The 24217-nt window shown below is 44.3% G+C and overlaps 1 protein-coding gene across 3 annotated transcripts in view; it reads left to right on the plus strand.

Moving 5' to 3' along the window:
• Window positions 1–23893, plus strand: part of PBX3 (PBX homeobox 3) — a 173667-nt gene extending 149774 nt beyond the window's left edge. For 2 of the 3 annotated variants that reach the window (XM_063316118.1, XM_063316119.1), the window contains exons 7-10: window positions 12432–12597; window positions 14195–14307; window positions 16344–16433; window positions 21952–23893. In XM_063316118.1, coding sequence (XP_063172188.1) covers window positions 12432–12597; window positions 14195–14307; window positions 16344–16433; window positions 21952–22044 — 462 coding nt within the window. In that variant the 3' untranslated portion in view covers window positions 22045–23893. The remainder of the gene's footprint in view (window positions 1–12431; window positions 12598–14194; window positions 14308–16343; window positions 16434–21951) is intronic. The other variant, XM_063316120.1, reaches the window with a different exon arrangement.
• The last annotated feature ends 324 nt before the right edge of the window (window positions 23894–24217 follow it).

Genomic DNA, 24217 nt, shown 5'->3' on the forward strand with positions numbered 1-24217 from the left:
GAGCCAGATGACATTTATTATAGTCTTTCACTACCGTCCAGAACCATCTAGGATTATTATTTATTATCCAGAACAATCTATTGTTATTATTTTGTCTGACATGGATCCCTCAGACCAGGAATGAATGACTTCCAGGCCAGTTGGGCACATTTTGAACCTTGAGAAAAGCTTGGGGATGCTTTCAGAAAGGGCCACCATTATGGGAGTACCTGGTGTCAGACACTTGTGCAATGCACCTCTGTCCTTGATCTATATGTTGGACCCAAACTAGACAAGACAGGGAATGCACAGTCAAGGTCCTATTTGTTTGCATTAAGGAACTGTGACTTGGGGGAAAGTTTCAGACCATGGTGGTAGGCTTGATCTCTCCCTGCCATTTCTTAAACTAAAATTCACCGCCCAGAGTCATTTCTTGAGATGGGTGGTGTAGAAATATGATGAATGAATGAATGAATGAATGAATGAATGAATGAATGAATGAATGAATGAATGAATGAATAAATAAAACTGCCCTTCCCGTGTTATTCTGTTACTTGTAGTAGGGACTACCACCTCTTCTCTTTGCAAATGTGATGAGCGGCAGACGGCTGTCTTTCATGGTTCCTTGACTTCTGACTGGCATCGAGAAGCGTCTTCGGTGGTCCTTCCTGGGTGTAAAGCTCCTCAGATGATAAACCGCTCTTGGCAAGCCATAGCAACTAAATCCAGCCGTTGAAGTTCCTGCTGGTAGTGAAGTACCTGCTGGAGGGTTTGAGAAAAGAAAGGCAGGGTTGACTTTTACCATCTGTTCCACCCATAGAGCCCCAGAGCTGTGGTGCCACCACTGAGAAGGCCTTGCTTGTCAGATCAGATGAGCAGTTTCAGCTCCCTTTCAGATGTCCCAAGACAGACCTGGGCAAAGATTCACCCTTGGCTTTGCTGTCCTACAATGTAAACGTCTTGCCCGTCAATCAGTTAGTTAGACAGATTGAAGTCTTTTTTTACCTGCCCTGGGTTGATTAAATCTAAACACTGAGTCAATCCTCTGGAAGGTCATGGGTCATTTTGTCTCTGATTGGGCTAAGCCATTTCCCCACTGCCTGCTCCTAAACACGGAGCCCTTCAGTAACAGTTCAGTAACAGCCATTTGTGCCCCTGTAATGAAAGTCACAGCGGCAAAACAGCAGAGACACTTTAGTACATTAGAAATGTCATCGGCTTTTAAAATACAGCAGCAGGCTCGGCGTCTCCTGCCTTAGAAGAGATGACTTTAACTAAGGGGGAGAGTTTTCAGATATTTATTCATGCCCAGACGTACAAGCTTAACGGCTTAGAACTTGGAAAGCCATCGCAGTTGCCTTCCTGTCAACAGCTTGCTACGCTGTTGAGAAAGGAAAACAGAAAAGCAGAAAATCTCAGTGTTGGAAACCCAATTTATTTATTTGTTTATTTCCCTGAACCACGTGGTGTGGTTGTGCCCAGGAAGGAAAGGGTAAGGCCCAGAGGTGTAAATGTTTAGTTTTTGCACTTGATCAACGCAGCCTGCAAAGGGAACGAGAACGAAACATATTCTGATGGGCTTTGTTAGTGATTTCTGTTTTTTTGCTTTTGAAGACCCAGAGGCAAAGGGTTTTGAAGTGTCAGCCTAGACCCTTCTGAAGGTTAACAATAGTTCCACTTGCACCATTTAATGGATGCTAAAATACTTCTTTTCACTCTTGGAGCACGGACAGCCCATGCATACGTGTACACACACCCATCTTTCCCTGGGGACACTGTGCATAAGAGTGATACATGAAATAATTACTTAATGGTGTGCACCGCCTAATGAAAGTTATTGCTAGCTCATCGGTACTCAATCACCCCCAAATTAAAAATCATTTGTGGGGCAGCTGTTAATAATACACACAGTGCATCTATTGAAAAGATGCTGATAGAGTATTCATGGGGAAGCTGCCCTTCTCCGATCTCAGCCCAACAACACCTGTCTCATTATTGGTATGGTCCTGATTAATATACTTGGTTGCCATAATCAGCTGTGGTAGTGGCTAGAAATGCAGATACCTGGTGGTCCTCAACTTATGACCGTTTGTTTAACAATGATCCTAAGTTTCAACAGCCTTCGAATGGGTGCTTTACAACCTGTAAAGCACTTCTGAGCATCGCAAAACGTCGCACGCCTCCCCATGATCACATGATTTCAGGCGCTTGGCAACCAGCTCACGTTTATGACCGGTTGCAGTGTCCTGTGGTTACATGATTATGTTTTGTGACTTTTTTGCCGTTTTCCAGAAAAAAATGCCCACTGGGGAAGCTGGATTCGCTTAACAACCGCGGTGATTTGCTTAACGGCCAGTGGTTCGCTGAACAGCCACCATAAAAATGGTCATAAAATCGGGTCCGGCCCTGTGATGCCTCGACTTATGACAGCAACGACTTACAATGGAAATTCTGATCCTGATTGTGGTCGTAAGTCGAGAACTAACTATAGTGCAAAAAGCCTTTGGGCTCAGCTGAGAAATTCGCTTCCTTGGTAGAAAGTCCTAAAGGTTTTGGGAAGAAAATCTCAAAGCAGTGGGGACTTTCCATTTGCTTCCCCACCTCTCTCTCTTCCCATGCCCTAGTCTGACTTTTCTTTTCTCCTTGCCAGCTGCCTCCTAAATATCAGCTTTTGCTTGTCCTGTGGACAAGAGAAACTCCATGCTCTGCATTCTTTTCTTGCCATTTTCTGCCAGCAGAGACACTTCATAGTCCTGCTCAGAATTTGACCCTTGGATGTTTTGGTTGTCCACACACAGAGCTGAAAGATCCCGGTCCTTTGTCAAATTTGCAGCGGGGAGTTGCGTCTTCCCCACACAAACACAGGGGCTCCTCTGTCCTGGCTCTCTTGGACAAGCTAAGCAGCCCCAGGATGGGTTGATTCCCATCTTTGTGCTCTGAAAGCATTCTATGATTCTCAGGACTTCTGGCTGATGGGGGAACTTGCACAGAGAGATGCTAATTAGAATTTAAAAGCCGGGCTCACGTATGATATGATTTCCCCTTTGTAAAGAAGGCCTACTCATGTGAATCACATAATGATGTGCTAGAAAGGAAGGAACTCTCTGTGGCCTACTTGAACTCTACCCAGCATTGTTCCTTTGTGGCTAGAGAGAGCAGAAGAAAATGGTCGGATTTTTAAGCGACTTGCAGATGCTCCTCTTGCGGTCATGGGAATTTGAGCGCTGCAGAAAAAGACCAAAAAGAATTACCTTAATGCTCCACCAAGATCAGAATCCGATTTGCAGTGTGAGCAGGCAGATCCCTGGAGAATTTACAGCCAAAACAGAGTCTATCTTTTATCCTCTTTGTCTCGGATTCTGATATTCCTGCTGGCCTCTGATTTTCCAGTGCTGGCTTCTGCTATGTTACACCTCTGTAGGGAGAGGCTCTGCTTGTTGACAGAGATTGTTAGTTGCTAACTGGACACCTCCTATATGAATTGTTATTGGCCTTTTTTAGAGGAATTTTTGGAAGCCAGTGGAAACAAGTTACTAGTGGCTTCCACTCAGTCGAACAACAGAAGCTTGTAAAAACTCTGGGTCCCTGTTAAAATCCATGGAGGCTACTCTCCATGACACAAAAAGGTATCTTTTCATGGTTTTCAAAGCCCATGGGGTAAGAAAGTCTCAGCTAAATCCACTGCTTTGGTCTTGATCCAAAGTTTTTGGAGAGAGGTCTCAAAAAAACCACTCAAATCAAATGGAAAAAAAATGTGCATTGCTACCCTGAAGGATCAGTGAAGGCCCAGGTGAAAGGTGGCCTCTTTTTGTAAGGGAGACCAGGACAGATGTAATAAAAAAAATTCAGGGGTCAAAAACATATGCTATTAATTAATCATGCATTTTGAACAGGAACGAGCTTGGTAGACCCGTGGATGCTTTTATCATTAAAAGAATCAGACAGAGAGAGCATCTCAAGATACGTATTGTACTGTTGGTAAAACTAATTCCTTTTAACAGCCCAAGTCAAGAATGCAGCATTAAAAACCATGTAGTTGTCTCTTGGATACAGAATTTGGGCCCTTTAATTAGAAGCAGGATGTAAAGCCCACAACTAAGCAAGAGTAAATATAAGCTGAAACTCTGTCTGGGAAACACTCTGCTTTTCTTTGATTTTTAGAGGGCAGAATGTATGGTAGCCATCATTCCAATCCCAGATCAAACACACATGCCTTTTGCAACTCAGTCTCTCCAAAGTTGTGCATCTTTCTGATTTAAGAATAATTTATTGCCTTTTTTAAAATTTAACATTGCAATTAACGTGATGAATAAGTGCAAGGGTATTGTTTGAAATGTAATATACAGTTAAGCCCAATTAATTAATTGGCTTTCAGTGACTAGGAGCAGAGTGATGTTCGTTGGTTCTTTTAATGCACAGATAGTTTGTTTAAATGAAAAATGTGGCAATAAATAGATGTATCTATTCATCCTCCCTCCACCCCAAAATAAAACTTCTAACATGCATGAAGGAGATGAAAGCTGGGCAAGAGCTGAGAAATGAAGAGACCCAGAATGCTTTGCAAATGGTGGAGTCACGAATGTTGAATGTGTCAGTGCCATAGAATCTGTTCAGCTTGCTCCTGTGTAATCTTCTTTTAAGTTCTTTTTTAAAAATACAATGTTTATTAAAAGTTTTAAAAGCAATAATAAGGACTAATACAAACTGAATTAGAACAGAGAAGACAAAAAAGAAAGAACTGAAAACGCTAAAAGTGCAGTAAGAAAAGGAAATAGAAGAAAGAAGGGAAAAAAGAAAGATATAAAGAAGTGGCTTCTGATATTCTTCACGGCAGTTATAAGTACACTTACATTTTAATCTCTCTCTCTCCCTAAAGTTACATCATGACTCTCTTCTTTCTATAATCTATCCTGCCTCATCATCAAAACCATAAATCACAAGTTCATTTTTATTCATTTTTACGCAAAAAGTCCATAAGGGGTTTCCAGACATCGATGAATGTCCGTAATGACCGTTCTCTAGTCAAAGAAGTCAGCCTGGCCATCTCAGCAAGTTCTGTCAGTTCCACCAGCCATCCCTCCATGGAGGATCATATATTGAAATAATCCTCCATAGCTTTTTTCTAACTCTTTGTCCCTCAATCCTAAAGAGGAAAAGTTCTGGCTTCATCTTTTATTTATTTCTGTAAAGGAATGGCTTTGAAACTTTGGGTGTTTTTGGACAGCATGCCAGTTTCTAGGAAGCTAATGAGAAGACAAGGAATGGCAGGCACATGGTCCTGATGTACAGCTGGCCGAATGCTCTTTCCTTGCATTTTGCGATGTTTATGCCTTCAGCAGGACGTTCTTATTTTATGGGATGATGGAGAAAGCACGGGGCTAGCCATTCCCACCGTGCAACATGCACGATCACCCAAGGTCTACTTTGAATGGTTGATTGGGAGTCAACGGGATTCAACTTGAGTTGTTTTGACGTCCTGGAAACCCCTTTTCTACAAGTCTGCAGGCATCACTGCTTCCATCAGGATGACAAAAGCCACACTGCACTGCTGCAACGCAACGGCTGCTCCTTTTGGACACGCAAACGACATCATGATGCACATATAAAAGGGGCAGAGCTTGCACTGTGTCGGCACAATGCTGCTTTTGTCACTTGCTCTGTTCTTGCGCCCGCCTGCCTGCCACCCCCCCGCCCCACAGATGCCACTGTCTACAAGGAAAAGCTAAGATGTTTTGAGTTTCCTCTTTTGGTAATGTTGCATTCTTTGCTGGAAACTCATGCTAACTATAACCAAGACAGCTGGGCTGTTTTTAGTTGCTGCCTTTTAGAAATTTGTTTGGGCATGTGTCCCTCAAATGCTAACCATTATTAAACTATGCATTACCCACTAAGAAAATGAGGACTTTTAAAGGGATGCATACGTTTTCCCATGCAGACATTTATACTGCAAAGAACACAGTGTTTTTTTTTGGAATATAATATAGCACCTTTGTTATGGATGGTGAGCAGGAGAGGTGGGGAAATACCATTAGTTTATTGACCTTGATCTTCCAGTTTGTATTAGTTTAGTAGTTGGCTGAATGTGCATCCCACCTTTATTCCAGGAGCTTAAGACACTGTGCATAGTGTTCCCTCCTGCAAATTTTCTTTGCAATAGCAGCTCTGTGAGGCAGGCTGGGCTGGGATCAAGTGAAGGATGTGAAGCTACTCAGTGCACTTGAGGTTAAGCTTCCACCTGGGCCTTCTGAATCCCAGTCCATCAGCTGAACCGCTGAGGGCCAGTTTGGTCTAGTGGTTAAGGTGCTGGGCTAGAAACCAGGAGCCTGTGAGTTCTAGTCCCGCCTTAGGCATGAAAGCCAGATGGGTGACCTTGGGCCAGTCCCCCTCTCTCAGCCCAACTCGGTGCAATGTAGACTAGCCTCCTTGTGGTGCACCCTGGGCAACGTGACTTGTCATGGCTAAATAGTCTACACATCTGGCTGCTGGACCTCACAAGGATTTCCTGGCAAGAAAAGCAGCATGAACACCGAACTGCTATGCCATACGATAAAAAAAAAAAAAAGCTGAGCCACTCCATAGCTCTCAGAACCAAACCATCTTATGGCTTAGTACAATGGGTGAATTGGCCCCTTCACTGCTTTACAGGATTTGGGGGCCAGAGTCTTCTTTGTCAGTCTTCCCTTCAGAAATGGGACCTGAATGGTGGTAACAAATGGACTCAGTGAATTTTCAGGGGTGAGAGACCACCAGGAAGAAAAAGACACTTTTTCCAGGAGCTGTGTGGTGTTTGGGGGTGGGAAGGCTTAAATGCAGATCAGAAGTGAAGGACAGGTGTATGGAAAGGGGAAAAGGTGATCAGTGCAAAGCTGGTGGTCATCCTTTCTTCTGCCTTGTTGGAGTGGGGCAGGTGCTACATCTGTCTGGTGAAAAGATCAAGAGGTCTTGGGCCGTAAGATGGCTGTTAGACTTGACATTGAGCAAAACCTTGTCTTAATAGGGAAGGGGTTGGAGACAGTGCGGCGTTGCGATTCCAGGAACTCTTTCCAAAGATCTCTTTTGCAAATCCCATTTCTTGAGAGTGATGCCTTCCCCGATAGGTATGAACAGCACCTCCGTCAAGGGCATGCTTGATTTGATTTGGAGGTCTTTATTGACTTCTGCAGCAATGGCCAAGGCAATAAGACGGCGTGGCTTGTTATGTTTTGCATTACCTTATATTTCTTTAAAAGAAGAAGGGCCATCTGCGACTTTTCCGCTCATGATGACAATTTTGCTAGTCTTGGTGTTTCTTGATGGCGTCTCTTTGTTCTCAAAAGGTTGCAAGAAACATTTCTTGCAGAAACATTCACAGAGGAGAAGAACCACCTGAAATGGTTTGCAGAGCCACCCTTGCAAGAGAAATGCATATATAAGGAGAGAGAAGCTCCATTCTCCGTCTTCAGGGGTTTTCAAAATGCCATCTTGTAAGAGTTAGGGCCGTTTTAGATTTAATATTTAATCTGGAGGGCCCATAGGTGTTGTCTAGCACTGTCTGCTCTCCAAAATCCCTAAAGATTTTATTTGTTTGCTTCCAAAAGAAAACCAGTGGCTTGGTGGTATTAAAAAATGTGGCTCTAAATCCTTTTGTTGTTTTCAGCGGGGCCTCCAAGACAACGCCGGGGTGTGTTCAGAGGCAGCAACAAAAGGGGATGAACTATACTGTGGAGTTAGCCATGTGGCTTTGATGACAGTTGACCCACCTGAATTGCACACCGTGTGCAGTGCGTGTGGCTTTTCCAGACCTTCTTGCGCACAGCAGGAAGACATCAATTCTTGACTCCTGAATTCAGTTCAGGGGATAAGGGTTGCTTGAAAGGAGACCCTGGAATAAAAAATCATGGATTTTTTTGTGTTTTTTCTTTTCTTTTCTTTTCTTTTTTCAGATGGGAGGAGGCCAACCCTGACTTTGATATTCCTCGGGTTGCGTTGTGCAGGTTAAACATAATGTACGATCCACTGCGCCTTTCATTGCTTCCAATTAAACCTTGCTTGTTAGTTTAACCTCTAGGTAATCCCATCAAACAATGGATGGCAAAGACAACACTGCCCACAGTGGCTTTGGATGAGTGGCCATTAATTTTAATTGCCTTGATATTAAAGATTAAGAACTAGCGGGACTGGCAGGGTGGAAACAATCTGATGTCAAGCAAATCTGCCTTCCCTAGGCTGTGGGGATATTAAAATTTTACTGTGAATTAAACAAGCCTTTATTAGTGGCGGCCATTGCTGGATTGGTCCAGAGGTGTGCATAAACGCCCCGATTTCTTAAATATCCACGGACAATCTGCTTGACGTATAGAGATTCTGTAATTATGAAACTGTTAATAAAGCCATAATTGGATTGTCCATAGTAATTATTTGCCGGCTTTCATTAATGCATTATTGCTTCCTGACTGACAAGGTAATATTAAGTGCAATATATGTAATACTTCAGTGTTCGTCCTGGGAATTTGGCGTGCCAAAAGATGCACCTTTGCTTATTGCGTTCAAAGCTTAGGGGGTTTCATTAATTTAAGGGAGAGCAAAGGCCAGGATAATGGTAGCGAGGGTTTCCTGCTTTCTTAAGATGGTGAGGGAGCTCAAGGCCAGACGTGCTATGTGCTACCAGTTCTGTCCAATCCAAAGACATGTGATGTTGTCTTTGTTTCAGTTGTAGCATTCTGATGGCCTGGGCAAGGGAGCGTGTTTCCAACCCAAAGTCTTTTAGATCTGTAGGTGGGTCACGAGTATGGCCTTCCTATTCTCCACTGAAGTCTAGGAAGGTTCCCATAGGATGGCATGCTCCTTTTGCAATGCTTTTGCATGCTCCTTCCCTCTCCTATGTTCAAACCAGGTCCTGCTCAGAAGACCTTCAGAGATGAATTCGGGCTGCAGAAATTGCTGTTGGGGAGGTGTTTGCTAGACAGATCAAAAGATCTGGGCAGGCACACTTGATATTCAAAACATGCCAACTACATATTTTCCTTGGGCATGATTTGCCCTGCCCACATGTAGCCCATCATTCCAGAACACACATGAGCCCAAAAGTGGTGGTGTGCACCCATGGTCTAAGCAGAAGCTGCTGTACCAGATGACGTGGCGTCCTTAAGCAAGTCTGCACATTGTTGGGCTTTGCACAATGCCTTTTCTTTCCCTGGGGTTGCTGGAGTTCACTTAAAGTGGAGAGGCAAGTTTGTAGGTCACCACTTCATGGTGGGAGGAGAGACAATGTTATCTCTTTTTTGCTGCTTTCTCCTTCCAGCGAAAGCAACTAAAATTACTAGAGCTTTGCTGCCATTTTCAACAAACAGGCTGCAATGTTCCTCCTCTTTACTTGGGGGGAAAGACACCTCTTATGGGGTCAGGGATATGGGGTAGGCTGTTTGGTGGAGGGAAGGGTGGAATCTAAACATAGGGAGTAGGTTTCTATGCTTGCTTTATGTAGCCATGATCTATTTCAATTGATGGAGGCTCTCTAGGACTTGCAACAGAGCTGAGCATTTTCCTGCACCTGTTATCTGCATTCTCTTTCATGGTCAATGCCATAGATTGCATTTGGGGTCCCAGTGTGCAAATCACCATGCAAGATTCTTCAGCTAAGGACCTCCCCCCTCTGTGGAAATGAAGATGGAAGGGTGGAGAACATTCTGAGCTGCTGCAACTTTTCAACCAAAAAAAAAAAAAGTTCCTCGCCAGCACTGCAAGAAAGGTTGCTACCTCTGGAGAGCCCTTGATGTCCTTTTGCTGGTACCATCTTCGAGAGCAGATGTTATTTCACATGGCTTTTTGTCCAGTGTAGCATGGCAGGAGCTGTTTGGATGACAAGCTGCCTGCAATTTTTTTACATATTTAAAGTAGCCATGGCTCCAAGCACCATGCTACACCTGTCCTATTTGCATGTCTAGAAGCAAAAAAAGATCAGAGTCATGCATGGTATTCCCTGTGACACTCTATGGAAGCAAAAGTTGGACTTTGAAGAAGCAGGAGAGGAAGGGTATTGACGCTTTTGAGCTTTGGTGTTGGAGAAGACTCCTGAGAAGACCGTGGACAGCCAAGAAGACAAAGCAATGGACCATTGAACAAATCAACCCAGAGTTCTCACTCAAGGCATGAGTGACCAGGCTCAAATTATCTAATTTTGGACACATGTTGTGAAGACCCAGCTCTTTGGAAAAGGTTCTGATTCTGGGAAAGGTGGAAGGTAAGAAAAGAAGAGGATGACCAGCAGCAAAAGGGAGGGACTCAGTTACAGTGGTGATGGGTGGACCATTGGAAGACCTGAAGGAACAAGTTAGGGATGGATCCTCCTGCAGAAAATCTACCTATGTGGTCACTAAGAGTTGACAATGACTTGATGGCACGTAATCAGAAGCAAAATGATTTGGTAAACCAACTTGGAAGGAAGATGCCAGGAATTCAGAGGGATTTGCCCATCTAGATATCATTGTGGGCTGGTTACCCTGTGAGCAAATGACTGTTGTTACATCTACTGTTTTTTGTAATTCAGCTGGGTGAGAGATTTCCTTTCTATTGTACAAGGCCCCCGGTATGGCAACCAACACAGATGCTTGCCAATGGGGGAGGGAGAATTTCAATAGTTTTCTACTTCAGTTATTAATTACGCATAGCTCACTAACAGCCAAGATCAGAAAATAGTTCTTGCGTGCCATTTTCCCAGCGGCTTTGTTTCAGCTGCTCTGGCCGTGACCTTTGGGTGGGTTAATAGGGAGCGCCTTCGATGCTGGCTTGGTAGCAATGTGGCCATCTTCAAAGAGAGACAACAATGCAAGGTTTCATGCATTATTGATTTATTTTTGCCCTGCTTTTGTGTGTGAGTAAGGGTGGGTGAGTTCTTTTTCCTTTTTTCTTTCTTTCCCCAAGCAGATTGAGTTTAGTTCTATTTGCAGGCCACTCCAGGTTTTAGCCCACCAAACAAAAGACAATTGCAGATTTTTCCCTTTATGCTCCCTCTTTCCTTTCCCATGAGAGCAAAGGTCACTTTTATTTGTTCTGTGGTTTTCTTGGGGAGGTGAAATTCTGGGATGGGGAGTGAAATTCTGGGAAGGTCATTCCGATTGCTGCAGGGAGGGCCAAGGGGCCTTGGCTGCAATTGTAGTTCAAGTTAGCAAGCATGTTTCATATGAAGACGATCCCAAAATCCATCCCTTTCAGAAAATATCTATCTATATGATACTAAAACTCTTGCGTCTGTTTGATACTTCATAAACTTCAACTGGGCAAAATGGTGCATCGTAGGGCAACAGTTTTTGAACCAAGGTACTTCAAATGGGCTTACTTACAGAATGCATCCAAAATCCAGGACCCATGACTCCTGTTGAATTGTAATTTGGCAAATTTTATAAAACATTGTATGATATAAAAATTATATAAAACATTTCCTGTGATCAGCTCTTGATGTTTGACTGTGCTATACAGCTCAATATGAATGACGTGGGCTGTTTTCAAGGCAGTTCCATCTCTGAATAACTCCCTGAATTTTTAAGAACGTTTCCAGTGAAGGCAATACTTTAGAAGCTCTGCCATTGTTGAAGGCATTGAGGAATCTGGTAAGGAAGTATCCCTGAAATGATGACCCAGCGGGTGATAGGTTGTCTAATATTATTATAAAAACAGATAGTAAAAGGGTCCTGGGGGTAGAGAGATGGATATCAATCAAAATAATAAAGAAATAATTATTAATTAATTGAAAGATCTTGGCCCAAGAATCAAGGGGGAAGCATCCCTTGAATAAACAAAGAGTTGACTAAGAGTCAAAACTGTTAATCAGTTTCCCTGGATGGAGCTCTGGAATTCAGGTAGATGGACTGGTTTTATCTGTAGCCTGTGTCGGTTTTACATTTGCTGATCCTACATCCACTTGTTTCCTGTCATTCTGCAGTTGAAACATGCCCAAATGTTCCTGTGACTGTTAAATTTAGATTTCCCCTGTCCCACAAAATACATGTTTTTATCCAGGTTTCATCTTCAAATGGACGCATTTTAAGCATACAAGAGGCATTTTGATCTGTGGCTTATATGCTTTTGGGGGGGAGGGGGTACCTTTAAAAAAAATGCTGGGCATCCTAGGCCAAAATTCAGAAAAACGTGAAAAGGACAGTGTCAGGCTGGGCATTAATGCAGGAACTGTAAATCAAGATGGTCCATATAAAGATGCAGAGCAAATCTGGTCATCCAAAGGGAGGATATTTCTGGATGGAGCCAGGATATGACCAGTCAGTTGCCTTCAAGTGTTGAGCCGCTTTTACATACTCAACCCTGTACTCTTCCCTTTCCTTCCCTTCCCTCTCCCTCCTTCCCTTCCTCTCTCTTCTCTTCTCTTCCTCTCCTCTCCTTTTTTCTTTTCTTTCTCCTTCCTTCCTTCCTTCTCTCCCTCTCTCCCTCTCTCTCTCTTCTTTTTCCCTTTCCCTTTCCAGGTATCCAACTGGTTTGGGAACAAGAGAATCAGGTACAAGAAAAACATAGGGAAGTTTCAAGAGGAAGCCAACCTCTACGCTGCAAAAACCGCTGTGACAGCAGCACACGCGGTGGCTGCCGCTGTCCAGAACAACCAGACCAACTCGCCCACCACACCGAACTCTGGTGAGTCTCAACCTCCTTTTTTCCCTTTTTTTAAAGGTAGCGTTTGTAAAAGCAGATCCGGAAGGCAGCGGGAAAGGGAGGTTACACCAGAGGACCTGCAAATCCCCTTGGAGGCAAAACCCAGCCCTTCCTGAATGCACTCTTTTCCTGGCCGAGTTTTTCCCAAGGCGCATACTTGGTTGAAATGTCATTTCTGCAGAAAGTGGGGCAAGGCAGCCCCTTCTCTAAGGCCAGTCCAACCTGAACTCCAAACGAACAGGCTAGTCCAGTGCATGTACGTGGAAACACGACCTTGATGGTTCCTTTGTAAGAATTCGGTTGTAAAGCAATCTTCACTTCGAGCCATTAGAATGTTTGTACATCTTTCTGTCGCTCTGTTGGAAAATCAATCTAGTTCCCCAACTTGGACCGAAGAAACCAGGGCTCCTTCCTATTCATTGTATTTATTTAACTGAAACCAACATCTGTATTAAGCCAGGTTTAGTTTTGGTTCTGCTCTACCCAGTCTTGGTCCTGATGCTTCCCACTTCAGGGACTGACTGAGCCTGAGAATCTGTTCCTTTTCCACTTGCCATCAGACATTTCTTTATAATATGGCATCTCCACCCTTGAGAGAGTCACCTCCCCAGATGCAGCCTGGAGTCAAGTCAGGGGTGTAATCGAACATGGGAGCACCAGCACACCGATGAATTGGCGAGTGGTTTGCTTAACAGAGCTGTCCTCCAATGGTCGCTCTTCAAAAGTGGCTAGAGTGGAACCCTGTCATCTCCAGCTGCAGTCCCACCATCTCGGGGAAGAACACACAGCAAAACAGAAAAAAAAAGAGTCTTTTTCTAGCCCACTTGCCTGGTCTCCAGAAGTTGGACCTGGAGGATGCGAAATCTGCTTTTCACCTCTTGTTATGGAATGTGTCTCTGAAAGTAGAGGTGATGTGGTGGATTTCAGGAATGCTGCTGGTACTCAGGAAGGAGGGAGCACGTTCCAAGGAGGAGGTGAGATCAAAAGTCCAGAGATGGAACATGGGAAGACTAAGAGGTTCAGAGTAGCCCCGCCCTAGAGCCTTCCCAGGTTATTTCCCCTTAGGTGAGGTAGAGTGGCTTTAGTCTGGCAAGACTGAGGTCAGGCCCAACCCAAGAACTTCAGAGACTCAGTCCAGCCAAACTTCAGTTCTTTATTTGCTTAAATCATATAGACAGAGTCTTGCCAGACTCAAGCTACTCTACCTAACCGAAGGGGAAATAACCTGGGAAGGCTCTAGGGTGGGGCTATTCTGAACCTGTCCCCATTCCATCTCTGGACTGTGTCTCCTTTGATCTCACCCTCCTCCTTGGAATGTGCCCCCTCCTTCCTGAGAACCAGCAGCATTCCTGAAATCCACCACATCTCTCCCTGGCATCCTGGAGCTCACCAACAGCCCTCCACAGCTTTAGCAGGTCCCGTTCCCCACCTGACCACTTCTGGCTTCCTCCGTGGGTTCCTCTCCTCTTCCTCTGTGCTTCCCCGTGTCTTTCGGAAGTCTCCAGGGAGGGGGTCTGCACGCCCGTCTTGTTTGCCGCCCTCTTGTTGATTCAGCCACGCTAACTCTTTCATTTTCCAGGTTCTTCCGGTTCTTTTAACCTTCCTAATTCTGGGGACATGTTCATGAACATGCAGAGTCTGAATGGGGAGTCTTACCAGGGGTCCCAAGTGGGAGCCAATGTGCAATCACAGGTAGGAGAAAACAAAAATGAAAACAACAAAAGCAACAGCCAACGCCCCTCTAAATCAGGGCGTGCGTAGCAGGGTCTGGTTTGGGCTTGATTAAAAAAAAGAAAAAAGAAAAAAGGGGGAAGCGAACAAAGAAACAATCCAACCACAAATTTCACCTTCCACCCTCTGCTCTTTGGAACTTCAAACATGGTCACACCTCCATGCAGAATCTGGCTCGCCTCTCATCCTTTGCATAATACCAAACCCAACAGTGGCCCTTTGAAGCACTGGATTTTGCCCAGGTGAACAGCTGGATGCCTCCCCCCTCTTCCCCACTCCCATTTGAACCTTTTCAAACTTTGTGAATGCAATTCGGCTCTGGCTTGGCCTCTTGGCATCGGGTTGGGTGTGTGGTTTGGCTGTCGACTTGAAAGCTGTCAGTTATTTGGGCTAGTTTATTCCAGTTTGGCATTGCCCTCTGCTGCTGCGACGGCTTCGGGTTTTCATCTCGGCACCTGGCAAAGCTGAGCGGTTTTCCCTAAAATGCTTTTTCTTTCCTCCCCCTCCCCCTCCTCCTCCTCCTCCTGTCCCTTTTGACTTACGCTAACCTGTGGCTGTGGATGTATCAAAACGGCACACTGCACACACTCAGCATTAGTGACATTTCGGCCAGGCAATGCTGATTGGCTGGAATCGTTTGTTAGTTAAAACCCAAAACAGGAAGTGAAGACTTTAGTCCTGTGGGTTGGAAAACAAAACCTGGTCTGGAAACAGTTGACAAGCTGGGGCGGGGAGGGGGGGCTCCAATGGGTAAACTGTGTTTCATGGGTCTCAAGCAGCCTCTGAGATGCATTTTGGTAACCCCCCTCCCTTACAAAGCCTCTGTCACACTGAAATCTTGAGTGAAGCTGCTGAGAATCCGAGGCATAATTTTCTGCCAGTTTTTTAGAGTTGAAACATGCCAAGGATGTCGTCACTCGCTCATCCTGAAAGGCCACAAGTCCCTGAAAAAAGAAAAACAGATGACAGGACCTTGGGGGCCAAAGAAAGAAAGGGAGGGGGGAGAAGTTGGTGTCTCTGGCCAATGAAAAATTGCCTGCCTCTGCTCTGTTTCACTAGCAGAAGGTGAAAGAAAGTTGTATCTCATGAGCAGGGTAGGATTTTGGACGGCACAATTGATTGAGACTGCAGGACGGACTCTGTGCCTTTCCCTTCTTGTTTTCTAGCCAGTATTTGAACTAGAAAGGTTAGGCTGACCTAATATCCTTCCCCAAATCCTGTGCTCCCCCAAATCACGAGGGTTTAGCTTCCCTCCAAATGCCCCGAGAGTTCCCCTTTGCTCTGCAGGTTCCCTCAAACCACTCCCTGAAACCTCAGCTCCAGGTCCTTCTTCCTTCTCAAACGCCACCTTTGCCCTCAAAGCCCAAGCTTTCCACCCAGCTGATCATCCTTCCCTCTTAGCTATCTTAACTACCACTTTACTGAAGCTGGATATTCTGAAGGCTCTGTTAAGATGGTTAGATCATATTGTGAGTTTCCTCCTTGCTTAGTCTGGGGTAGGAAAAGCAGATCTGTAAGGCCAGGTGGGAGGTCCGTGTCCCTCAGGCTGGGATATGGCCTTGGGGCGATTTCAAATGCTTTCTGCAAGGAATCCAGGTAAGAGCTACCTGACCCCTTTCAGCTGGGGGAAAAGAGAAGGAAGGGAAGAGAGAGAGAGAGAGAGAATGGGGGACTCCACCCCGTTTGGGCACTGGCCACACCCACCCCTTGCTTCAGCCCCACCCAGCCTGTCACCTCCACCCCTGTGCTCCAGAACTCTTCAGAAGAAAGGCTGTCCACAGAATCTCAAGTATGGATTCAAACACAGGTCCCCCTTTGACTGTCTTCCTTTCTCCAGGAACATTTGAGAGAGAGAGAGAGAGAGAGAGGGATGGAGGGACCACTCCCCCCTTTCCATTTTCCATCTCAAAAATAGCTTTGCATTGTTACTAGCAGTGTGCAAGAAGGTTATTTGGGGGCCAGTGACCAAGTTCTGCTTGCTTGTGTTTCTGCTTCAGGTGGATACCCTGCGTCATGTTATCAATCAGACGGGAGGATACAGTGACAGTTTGGGAGGAAATTCACTGTACAGTCCACATAATTTAAATGTGAGTTCCGTTCCCGGGCGGCCTTTGGGTCAGGGGCTGCCTGCGCATGGCCAGGGGTGGAGTGAGTCACAAAATACCAACTTCCTTTTGGCAATGGATGCTGCTGAAATGAAGATCTGGTGCCAAAACAGTGGGGTTGGACTCTAAATAAACACTATTTATTAATGCTGGGTTGAAATCTAACTTTGTGGGGAGAGTAGCAGTTTTCTCCCCCCCCCCCCAAATAAAAGAGGCTTCTGTTTTTGTACTATTCTCAGGAAGCTTGAGAATTTCTTTCCAATTTCTTTTTGGGGTGTTTCAGAGGTGGCAGAAGGGAAGATGGTTAGGATTATTGTTTTCTCTGACATGTCATTCCATCCCTCAAAAGCCTCCCTGGCTGCTCAACCTTTGCAGTCTGGAAAAGCCCCACGGAAGGACTTCCCTCTTGAAATCTTCCCCTGGATATAACAGAAGCTCAGAAGCCAGGGGTCTCCTGGGGAGAAGATTGTACAGGATACCCACACTCACTTTGGCCACCTTGTCACAAGAGGAATCCCTATCCCTGAGAATTTCAGTTGCGTCCTCCTTGGATGGAAAATCTGGAAGCAGTTTTGATCAACTGGTAGCAAACCAACTCTGCATTTTGGTCCTGGCATTAATATAAGCGGGGATTTCTCCTCTCCTTCAAAAGAAGTGTCCTGAGCTATTTTTTTTTCCCCATGAAACTGAACAAGAAGGGTAGGAAAAAGGATGAGAATGACCTGCTTGTTTTTACTATTTACTATGATGCCTTTGTTTTCATTGATGGAAGCTTGGGACCAATCCACCCCTTCCCTCTTGATCTGGTCTTAAACCCACAAAGTTTAATTTTAACTCACTGATCAGAAATTAGCAGCAGTCTAGCAGGGAACTGGAGGCCTCTCCAAGAGATGGAGAAGGGCATAGATGGGACCCCAACGCCTAAGGAAAGCAGCCCGAAGGATGTGAAACCAAAAGAATAAGTTGGTTGTCTTGGCTTAGAAAGCTCCCAGGAGAAATTCTTGTGGCCTGGTTTTCTGCAGCTGAGGTCAGCTTGTCCTTCGCTGTGGCGGTAATGAATCCGTTGTCGCCATTTTGTAGAAAGCTGTCACTTTTTGGGGAAAGGTTATCTGTCCTTGTTATTGATAAGCAAAAGGAGATGATGCGGAATGGTGGGTTGGGGTGCTGCTCTCAGGCTGGGACTATTAAAGACTTTCTGCAGCAATGTTAATCCTGCATGAGATTTTTAAGACACACACACACACACACACACACTAACGCCCCATGTGAGTCTCCTTTTCCAGTTAAGAAATAAGAATGTTGTATTGGAAGCTACTAGCAATCATTTGCCTTTATTGAAGCTCGCTGAGCAGCGAGCTTTCCCACGGCCAATTTTATAAACATCCTTTTGACAAGGGTGCACAGGGAACGCATGGCTGTACTTTTTCTGCTGCCCCACATGTAGATCAGGGCTGTGCCAGTTCAGTCTGTGGATGTGTTTTGAGCTGGGTTCCAGCTGGACTCGTTCTAAGAGGAGGACTTAATTCTTTAAGTCTTGGGAACTGATCAGCTCCATTTTAGTTCTCCTAATCAGTCCTGTTCTCCTTTTATTAATTCCCCCCCCCCCGCCATTACTTCTGCATCTGCCCTTGGAAATGGGCAAAGATTTTTCTCCCCACCCTTTCACCTGAACCTGTATTTACTCACCGTGCCTGCCATACCCTCCCCTTGGGGAGGCCTACTGCCAGCGTGAATTGCATTGAAGACCGGCCACAGGGTAGATTTCTTGATTTGTTGGTTATTTACCAATTGTGAATTCCACATTATTTGATTGTAACAACTCTAGGCAGCTTCCGTCCCTAAAAAGTCATAAAACCACCATTAGAAACCACCATGAAACTCAGCATTGTAACATCATATTCCCCCAATCTCTCTGCATTTTGCCACCAAATAGGTAACGCTGCCTACTTTCAATGGTGGTGGTGATTATTAACATTATTTATTATGATTAAGATGATCTCATTTTATTATTAAAATTTAGGATGATGATGATGATGATGATGCAACATTGATGTATAAAGCCTAATAGAAGCTTACTCTGCAGATTCTGCATCTTATTGTAGTAACTCCAGCCCAGGAAAAAATAAAATAAAATAAAATATTTGAATTTGAGTGGTACATTCTGGAATGGGGGGCTTAACAAAGGAGTTGTGGAGTGACATGCAGCTGTTAGTTACCCACTGCTTTAAATTTGGGGTCTGGTGATGATGGGACATGGATGGAGAATTCCAAAGAGCAGGATTGGGTGGCATCTTTTGTACAATTCTGCATTCTGAGCAATATTAGGAAATATTTTCCCTTCCTCCCCTCCTTTTTCTCCCCCCCAGCTTTCCACTTGCCAGTAGAGTAAATATTAATGATTTTAAAAGTGATTGAAGACTTTCACTCGAGAGGGAGGTTGGGGAAAATCCCATTAAACACTCAAATCTTTTTTTCCCCCCACTGGAAATGTCAAATCTTTCTTTTTGGGGGGTTTATAAATAACGCATAATCACCCACAACAAACCATATAAAAAGCCTTTTAGTTGCATTTCTCCCTTTTTCATTTAAGTGTTTTGAAATGCTTCGGAGAATTTGCGATATCCTTATCAGCGTGATAAAATATGAAAGCTGTGATTGCTAGCAGCGTTTTGCAGACGTGAATTCCATCTTGGTTGATGAGGTCTGATAAGGCACTGCTGTATTATACAGTCCATAATCTCCAACCACCAGTGTAAGGATTAATTTATTTGGGGCAGGGAGGGGGGGAGAGGGAGAAGGGGAGGGTGAAGAAATTCTAGCTGACAACCTCTTCCCCCAGCTGCCAAGCTGAGTAAAAATATTGTACATTTGGTGTTTATAAATTTGGATAAAGAGGGTATGATGTTTACTTCGGATGGAATATCTTTAGACGTGAATCTGTATGTCGTTTTTTTCTCCTCTCTTAGGGAGGTTTTGGTACTGTAGAGGAGGGGAGAAATAAAAAATGAACATCTGAATTGATTAGAAAGAGAGAACAGCACGCCGCGCTTATTTTCCGATTTTTGTGAGTTGAAAGACCCGAAAAACCATGCGGCTTAGATTTCAATCGCTGTTTTTCACCCCAGTACATTTAATCGTTTCTTTAAAGGCTTGGTCTTGCAATGAAAGGACCCCTTCCCTATCTGGCTTTCCCAGCCTCACAACTGCATGGTTTTTCCTTTGTTGAGGAATCATGATTTCACCTTCTCCTCTCTGTTGCAAATCTCTTTGCTTGGAGGCTATGAAAGCAGAATCCATACAAAGCCAAGCTCCTGGAGGGCTGGATAGAGAGTGCCAGGTGAAACCTTCCAGCCTAGGCATAACTTGGAAAGGTTAGGTTCCAAAGCAGGTCACCTGTCCCTCACTTGCTTCTCTTCTGCTCATGCTGACATTTCAAGCACGGTTCTGTTATTGGTGGAACCTGCTCTGGAGTCTGGCCCCCAGCTCTGCTCAGGCAGAGGCAGCATTGCGGTGCATGGAGCCAGGCCCTTGCTCCTCTGGTTGCCAAGGCAGGGCCCTGATGCCACGCAAAGCTATGGTGGGTTGGAAGTTGGTCTGGCTGGCTCCAGCAAGCCTCACCCCCGTCACTTCCACGGAGCGTCCCTCCGGCTCGCCAGCCTGCACACCGCCCCCTTTTTGGACTGACATAAAAATATGTAACGACAAGCTGTCCACCACAGCAGAAATCCGATCAGACGTTGATTCCAGCGATTGCTTCAATGGGCCGAGACAGGAGGCAAACTTGTGTCTCTTGCTGACGCAGACCTGACGCGCTGGGGGGCCAGCAACGGCCTGAGATGGGAGACCGCCTCAGAAAAGGCGGTGGCGGTGGGGGGGGGGAGAATGGGATTCTCTTGATGGGTAATTGGAAAATAGACCAAGGGGCTTTGCTCCTTCTCTGCCTCCTCGCCTGGTGTTTGCACCAATGTTATTGCACTTGGAGGGGAACGTGGACCTTGTCTCGAGCGACTCCTAAGTGGCTCTGACGCATGCCCAGAAGGGGGCTTTTTAAAAATGAAATTAAGATCCAACTGTGTTAGAATTTCCCTCCCTGTCTCTTCTGCGACATGAGCATTTTCAGAAGGTTCCTTTGCTGGAAGGCTTAAGGGTCAGTTTGTGCTCTCGTCAAACTGGGCATCGCGCTTCAGATGCAGCTGGCTCAACCTCTGGAAGAGAGGTGGGATGAAAGGAACCCAGAGCAGAAATGGAAGTGCCTGAACACCGTTTTTTTGTGGCACAGATCAGATCTGATGGGGAGCAGCAGGGAGAGACATATGGCCTGGAACAACCTTAAAAGACAGGAGAGAAAACTGGGACCGTTAACATTCCTTCCACAAAATCTGTTTGTGAGACCCAGAATTGGCAAAGCCTGTAATTCTGATGAGCCTTTTCCTTTTTAAATTTTTTTTTTACAAAAAAGACAAAGCTTTTTTACCTTTTAAACAAGCCAATTAACAATAAAAAACCAAAAAATAATAATAATTAACAAATTAATTAACAAATTAACCTTAAAACTGACTGACAAATTAACATTTGGTCATTGCCAACTCACTTTGTTAGTTCCTCCTTGGCACAATCAGGGATGATTAGATGATTCCATCTTCCCTTGAGATCATTCTGATCAACTGTTTGGCCCCCAAGATGTTTTTTTTAAAAAGATCTTTACAGAGACATTGAGACCCTTTATTGATCACAATAACCCCAAGGTGATCTACAGTGCCAAATCTTAAGAACTCTGATAAAACAGTGACTAATAAGAAACATCAATGCACTAAGCTTTGATGAGAAGAACAGGACAGCACTGAAGTGAAAGGTCTAAGCCAAGGCCTATGTCTTCAGAGATTTCGTTGAGATTTCTTTCTTGTGTAAATGGAAAAGCATTCCAGAAGGCAGAAGACTGTCGTGCCAAAATTTCTCCTGCATCTTTTCTAATCAGCTCTCACTGATGAAAGAGAGTTTGCTTTGTTTTATTTCTAAGGAGAAGAGCATTTTGGTGAAATGCTCAAAGAAGATTTATGGACTTATTTAGTAACAGGGTGGCAAAAGTATGTATGTGTGAATGTCTTATCTTTTATTATATCTTCTGTTCTAAGGTGGTCTGCAGTCTTCCTGGTTTTCTGCTCTCCCACTTGACCCCAAGGGAAGTCATCAAGAAATAACTCTTTCTGTTGACTTTTCTTTCAAGTTCAGAAGCACGATAAAGTCAGCTGAATTGGAGAGGCACAAAGAGGTCCCTGCTGCCTCTAACAATTAATCTCAAAAAAGCCCACCAGAGAAATTAGGAGGAGATTCTCAAGCTCTCTGAACATAAGAGAGGAAAGCAAATGGCTCTTTTTCAGGGGAAGAAAACTTTTGACCAATTGCACTTAATTCAGGATTACTTTAAGGGCGGTCCTTGTGAAAATCCCAAGTGTTGACATCAGTTCTCCTGACTACACTTCTGTCTTCTTCCTTTCTCCAGGCAAATGGAGGCTGGCAGGATGCAACCACTCCATCTTCTGTGACTTCTCCAACAGAAGGCCCGGGAAGTGTGCACTCTGATACCTCTAACTAATCTCACAACAGGCCCCCTCCTCCCTGCTGTTCTGCCCCGCCCTACGCTGAGATGCCTTCTTCTCTGTTCGTTCAAAATCCCAGAAGGAAAAGACAAAAAAGAAAACCTCAAAAGAAATGTCTTCATAGCCCATAATGGAGGGCTTTACTGTTAAACCTTGTCGTCCTGCAAAATTGGTATCCATTTTGTGTTGTTGAGATTATTATTATTATTATTATTTTAAAAAAAGACTTTTTTTTTTGGAAGGTCTGATTTTAACCCTTTGTGTCTGGAATTCAATCTCACAGAGAGGTGCACCCTCACCCAATATTAAGGAAAAAATAAACAACCAAGCACTTTATCCAGCTAGGCCAAGATTGCGCATTGTTTTGTAGCCCTGTAACTGTTTTAAGGATATAATTTATTATCAAGCAGATTCTTAAGGATGGCCACCTAGTTGTTGGTTTCTTGAGTTGAAAAGGTAACTAAAGACGCATTCTTAAGAACAACCCAAGTATCAGAGCCAGACTGAGCTTGGGGTTGAGGGAGGGAAGGGCTGGGAGGCCTTCACCCAACTGAAGTTCCACTGCAATTGGAAGCCAGTCGCCCCACCTCAGTTGTGCCCAATCTCCTAGAGCAGGGTGAAATTGCTTTTCTCAAAACTCCCTTGGTTTTCTGCTGATTTTGTCAGGATCCTTCCTTTAACCAGGAGCGACGTAGCCTTTTTCCCTACCCCGGCACAGACAATCCGTGTGAGGCAGAGACACCCGGGTTGCCAAGTTTCACCCTCCCAAGTTTTACCGTCCACTGAGTGCATCTGCCAGGTTTGGCCACCGCTCCTTCGTGTTGGCAAGAGGCCAATTGGCACTATTCTCTGGAGTGTTGTATATAGTGTAGCAAAAGAATATTTATACATCTCACCAATCAAAACACAGCTTTATTACCTCATGCGAACTCATACAAACCAATAGACTCATTCTTAGCTTAGAGTGCTCACTACTACCTCTAAACCAGCCTTCACCAACCTGGGACCTTCCAGATGTGTGGAACGATAGCCTCCCCCGTCACCAGTCAGCCGTGTCTTCTGTCTGGGGACGATGGGAGTTGTAGTCCAACACACCCAGAGGGTGCTGGGTTGAGGAAGTCTGCTCTAAACAATACTCACGCTGTAGTTTCTTTTTTTCCCCCCCTCCCCCTCTTTCCTCTTCTTTAACCCCTTCCCTCCTTTTTTTGATAGTTTATTTTACCATCTTGTAACAAAATCTTGGGTTCTCTCCATGTAATGTACATTGTAATCTTTTAAATAATAAGGAAAAGAAAAACGTTTTTAAAAAAAATCCAGGTTGCGTTCGTGACTTTTGAAGAAAAACAAAAACAAAACCTGATTATATATATAAATATAAATATATATATATTAAAAACAAAAACCCGGACACATGAAAGCTTTGAAGTGGAAACTTTGGGTTCAACGCTAAACAGTCAAACTGTTTGTAAATATGGAGAAACATTTTGAATGTTCATTCATCCTGTTACTATATTAATTCACGCAAAAGAAAAAGAGAAAAAAAATGAAACCAATAATGGATTGTAAAGCAGACAGTTCTTGATATTCAGTATATTTCACCCTGTATAATTAGGGAAATGGGTGGGTGGGTGCCCTTTTTTTTTTGTTCTTTCTTTACCTTTTCTCTTTTATATAGTATGTGATTCTGAAGCTGATTGGCTCAATAAAAAAAAAATTGTGGCAGTGATTCTAATGTATTAAACCGTTTGGTGTTACTTTCTAACTGGATTACACCCTGAACTGAAGTCTTCCTCGTGGTAGTTCTATGTAGTTTCGAACCATGAATAAACCTTTTCCTTTCATGAACTCAAATGTGGATGCAATTTCTTCTCCCCATGCGAGGGAGTTGGCTATATGTAGGTCAGGTTGGGGAGGCTGGGCAGGAAATTCTGCAAAGAAGAAATGTCAGGGCCCTGGCTAAGTCCCATCATCCTGACAATAGGCCATGTTGGCTAAAGTAGATGGGCTTTGGAGTCCTCCAAAGAGTGTTGCAGGTTCCAGATAATGCTTTAGAGACTCTTTCCTGAAGAACCTAGGAATTATGATTAAAAACAACCCTTTAATTGCAATTAGATGACAGCTCCTACTCAAGATTGGTTGATCTCCAAAAGTTAAGTGAAGGGACTGGTG

This window comes from Candoia aspera, chromosome 16 (genome assembly GCF_035149785.1).
Source record: "Candoia aspera isolate rCanAsp1 chromosome 16, rCanAsp1.hap2, whole genome shotgun sequence".
NCBI classification, from domain to species: domain Eukaryota; kingdom Metazoa; phylum Chordata; class Lepidosauria; order Squamata; family Boidae; genus Candoia; species Candoia aspera.